This window comes from Cannabis sativa, chromosome 3 (genome assembly GCF_029168945.1).
Source record: "Cannabis sativa cultivar Pink pepper isolate KNU-18-1 chromosome 3, ASM2916894v1, whole genome shotgun sequence".
Taxonomy (NCBI): domain Eukaryota; kingdom Viridiplantae; phylum Streptophyta; class Magnoliopsida; order Rosales; family Cannabaceae; genus Cannabis; species Cannabis sativa.
This window is the reverse complement of record NC_083603.1, coordinates 44,388,455-44,393,360: the sequence shown is the minus strand read 5'-3', so window position 1 is coordinate 44,393,360 and position 4,906 is coordinate 44,388,455. Positions and strand designations below refer to the sequence as shown.

Genomic DNA, 4,906 nt, shown 5'->3' with positions numbered 1-4,906 from the left:
TCTTTTGGCCCATTCTTTCTTTGGGCTTTCTTTTTTTTCTTCTTCTTTTTTTTTTTATTTCTTGCCCAACATCATGGCCCATAACACTTAATATCAATTTTGCATTTAAATTCCTACAACATCACACACAATTGTATTTAATTAATTGGGAGACTAAATAAACAAATAAAAATTAAAAATATTAATTAAAACTAATTTCAAAATACTAAAATTAATATTTATGCAAAATTAAAGAAAACCAAATAAAAGTCACTAAAATAAACTAAAAATTCTTGAGAACAAAACTAATTTAATGCCCAAAAAGATATAAATAACTCTATTTTCATAGAGTTATCAGGCTACCGAAAAACAAGATGCACCTTGTTGACATAGGTAGTACCAATCAATCCATTTAAGCCCTCTTCAACTGTGTATTCCATACCTACACAGTCTCAGAATCATCCCACTTGACCTTCCCCAGGCGATGTGGGATTGCACAGCTTACCCGGCATTTCCCCTTACGGATCACGGGACTACTGACTGTCACATGTACGGCAACCGTTAGATAGGGTAGTTGTTTGATCTGAGGGCTATGGTTGATTTCGGAGTAATTAGGGTTAAAAAATAATAACATACCCTGGGACACATTATTACGTACCTGCTGTACAACGCAATACATTCTGTGTATTACAATTCTTGGTACAAAATTGGCTACCTAATTAAATACTAAAACTTATTGAAAGATAATTAATTAGAAAAAAGATAAACTAAATCAAATAGTAATAAATAATCATGAATGATTTGAAACATCCTAAAAATGAATAAAATAATAAAAGACAAATTAAAGTTGACCAAAATAAAGTAATAGATTAAAATTTACATAAAATAATAATAATAATTAAAAGAATAGTTTAAGTATAAAATAATTATATGATAATTTATCGAAAGTAAAGTTTCGAACTTTTACATGTACTAAATCATGTCAGCTGTTAAATTTTTTTTTTAAATTATTGAGATTGTTCAATTCAAGAATTTTTGTTTCAATTTTTAGTAACAGAAGCCTAACATAGATAAAAATTTAAGGGAGTAAAAATTAACATAATTTGGTAAAAAAAATTGAATCCAACAATCTTAATAGTTTGAGAGAATTTTTAATAGTCTGAAAAGTTCATGGTCCAAAAATCCTAAATAATTACCCTATTTAAAATGACTAATTTGAAGTAGTTATTAGACATGGGAGGTAGAAAAGATATTTTAAAAACTGGAGGGTCGAAAAGATAATAAGAAAAGATTCGAGGGTTAGAAATGTTATTTTCTATAAAAGAACCGCCTTGGAAAAAAAGATATTCTATTACCCTATATATTCATGTGTTACAACTTTGAGAACGCGTAATCGTATCGAGAAGAAGCTTCAGCACCAGAAGCCGTTTCGTCTCAAAATCTCTCTCGGTTCTTTAATTCTCTTTCTCGACGGTAAGGCCTTTCTTTACCTTTGAAAATATTCAGGAAGATCTGCACAAATCGACGTCTAGGGTTTGGCTTCTCGATTTGTTTTTTTTTTTTGCTTGATCTTCGATTTGTGGTTGGTTTTAATTTTTACTTGATTGATCGATCTTTTTTCTTACCTTACGTTCCATAATCCAATCTTGTGTTCGGTATTACATGTTATCTGTGTGCTGATTCAAGAAAAAAGAAAAAAAAAGTGTTAAATTCTGGATAATTGATTTGGGGTTTAGGGTTTCGAAGAAATTTGGGATTTTTTTTTTCTTTTTCAAAATTGTGTTGAGAATTTTGTGGTGTTCGGTAATATGGCGACAGGAGGAGTTGATCTATTGAGAAGAAGGGATTTTCGCAGTTCTGAAAAAGAGTTTAATCATGGAAATGATGGTTCGCTTGTTGTGGATGCGAGTCGAGTTCGTGGTTATCGCTGTAGGCGTGAGAATGGTTCTGTTTCGGGTTCTAGACGTAGTGGGTTTTGTGGTAGGGAGGCGTGGACTAATAGTGGTGAAGCCTCAAAGGTTGAAGATGTAGATGTAGTTCAGGTCCCTCCTGAGAATAAAAGAAAAATTTCCCCTATCATATGGGATAGAGAGGAGGATAGGAAAGTTTCTTTTAAGAAAAGAGTCCTACCAGCTACTCCTGGACATGAGAGTGTGGTTAAATCAGTTTGCCAAGTATCCGAAGTTGTTTCAAAATGCGAGGCTTCTGAAATAGACAAGAAGGTGGAGCTCTCAACACAGGTTGAGGCTGCCGCAGCTGATGATTTGGTGGAACCTTTTCTGCCCAAGATCTCAGGTGGTTTTTCTTCTGAAGAATTGATTCATCAGTATGGAGGTGTTCACCAGCAAGATCAAGTGAAGGAAGATGTTAAAATTGAGACTCGAAACATTTTAACGTCGAGGTGGGCATCTGAAGGAGATTCTCCGCAGCATGTTTCTGATGATGTTTGGAATGCTGATAGTAGGAGGAGCTCAACCCCTGAAAGTGGGGAGTTTCAAAGAGAAGACTCAGCAGGTTATAGGTCTGCAATTTCTTGCTCAGATGATGAAGATGGTTTCCATATTGGATCTGGAAGTGGCAGTAGGTGTTCTGGTAGTGGAAGTAGAAGCAGATCTTCTAAAAGAGAGCCATCTTTGGATTTTATGGATGGTTATGACAGTAGGGATGCCAGAACAAACCAGGTTTATTGTGGTGAAGAGGATGATGATGAGCTTTTACAGATTGAAGAACCTGCAGCATCTACCAGTCACCGTGTTAACATGCTCCAGGGTTGCAGAAGTGTGTTTGAGTATGAAAAACTTAACAAAATTAATGAAGGAACATATGGTATTGTGTATAAAGCCAAAGATAAGAAAAGTGGAGAAATCGTGGCTTTAAAGAAGGTGAAGATGGATGTAAACAAGGATGATGGGTTTCCTTTGTCATCTTTGAGGGAAATCAACATTCTTTCATCGTTTAGTCATCCTTCAATTGTCAATGTGAAGGAAGTTGTGATGGATGATGATGATGGAGTTTATATGGCTATGGAGTATATGGAATATGACCTCAAGGGGCTAATGGAGACTATGAAAGAGCCATTCAGTGTTAGCGAAGTTAAATCGTTGATGCTCCAACTGCTAGAGGGTGTGAAATATCTTCATGACAATTGGGTGCTTCACCGAGATCTTAAAACATCAAATATTCTTATCAATAAGGATGGTGAGTTGAAGATATGCGACTTTGGGTTATCACGGCAGTATGGTAGTCCACGAAAGCCGTATACTCCTTTAGTGGTGACTCTGTGGTACAGGTGAGCTGCAGGCTATTATTGTTTTGTACAATTTTAAGTTCAGTTTATGAGTGCAAAGCTGACTGTGATTTTTCTTTTCAGGGCTCCTGAGCTTCTTCTTGGAACCAAAGAATACTCGACAGCTATTGATATGTGGTCAGTTGGGTGTATAATGGCTGAGTTGGTAGCTAAGGAACCCCTATTTAGAGGGAAAACTGAAGTCGAGCAGATTGATAAGGTATTTTGGTTCAGTTTTACTTGCTGTTTTTCAATTACTTCATTTGATTTTATGTTCTTAGCTTCATGTTCAATAGGCACTTGCTGATTTTAATAGTTGGAATCTTTGCAGATTTTCAGGACTCTTGGCACACCAAATGAGACAATTTGGCCTGGGTTTTCCAAGTTGCCGGGTTCCAAAGCCAAATTTGTTAAAAATCCGTAAGTAATTTACATTAAAAAAAATTAATTGGGTTCGTCAATGTTATAATTTTTACATATAATAATTGCTATCTGGTAATAACTGTCATTGAAAATGTTTCAGGTACAACCTATTGCGTAGGAAATTTCCTGCCACATCTTTCATAGGTTCTCCAGTTCTTACCGATTCAGGATTTGACTTGTTGAGCAAACTTCTAGCCTATGACCCCGAGAAGGTAATGTTATTTTCTCAAGTGTTTTTTTTTTGATCTCTAAGCAGCTTTTTGGTCATGAATCTTATTTTAGTCATTATCCTCGTCTTTGTAGCGAATAACAGCGGAGGAGGCACTAAATCACAGATGGTTTGTTGAGGCTCCTCTCCCCAGATCTGATTTCAAGCCTTCTCTTCCAGTGCTACAGGGTAAAAACAGGTACCCAGGCAGCAGGCTGCGTGAAAAATTTTCACATCTATAATCCTGACAAAAAGGGATCTTCTAATTTTTAATTTTTTATTTGAAAAAGACCAAATATTTGACTGGTCACTTGAGAAGAACTAACAGGCATCTAGATACATAGCAACAAGCAACAAAAGGGGTAATGGTAATGCAAGGATTTTATATTTGTTTTGATTATCTTATTCAGTCGATCTGCAGTTTTTTAAACTGTGAGTGTCAGTGCCACGAAGCAGTCCGCAGTTGTAGCAGTTGCTCCATGTGAATGTTTGGAACAATTTACTCAGGTGGAATGATAGTTATTGATATTTTATTTTTAAAATGTATAATATTTTCTCTTGTAAAGTTCTCGACTATGAAAGTAATGAAGATTATGAATTTTACTGCATCTATTTATGCGATTTGTTCTTTCTGTTGCATATTCGCACATTATTTGCAAGTGATTGCGGGCCCTTAAAGCAGGGGTGCATTACTGATGATGGAAACGGTTACACCACTCTACTCTTCTAAGGTATTTCACTATGTAGTGTATTATATATCATATCATACTACTTCATTAGAAAATTTATGTTAAGACTGTTGATTATTTTTCAGGATTTGAACTCTCTACATAAGTTCTATAATGGTAACATTGGTAATTCTGCATATTTCTCTACATAAATTAGATTTGATTATACAGGAAGAATATATTAAAACACACTTTTATTTTGCATAGCTAGTTGAAATGCAGTCTTGCTGTTGAATTCTTCATTGCTCGCAAGGTATTGAGGTTCATGAATATTGAAGATAA

General features: G+C 35.1%; 1 protein-coding gene across 1 annotated transcript; it reads left to right on the top strand.

The window, feature by feature from the left end:
* The first annotated feature begins 1,314 nt into the window (after positions 1-1,314).
* LOC115710268 (cyclin-dependent kinase G-2) lies at positions 1,315-4,508 on the top strand. The gene is made up of 5 exons (XM_030638629.2): positions 1,315-3,268; positions 3,350-3,485; positions 3,597-3,685; positions 3,789-3,900; positions 3,992-4,508. The coding sequence occupies exons 1-5, from the start codon at positions 1,788-1,790 to the stop codon at positions 4,136-4,138; spliced, it is 1,965 nt and encodes a 654-aa protein (XP_030494489.2). The 5' UTR covers positions 1,315-1,787; the 3' UTR covers positions 4,139-4,508.
* The last annotated feature ends 398 nt before the right edge of the window (positions 4,509-4,906 follow it).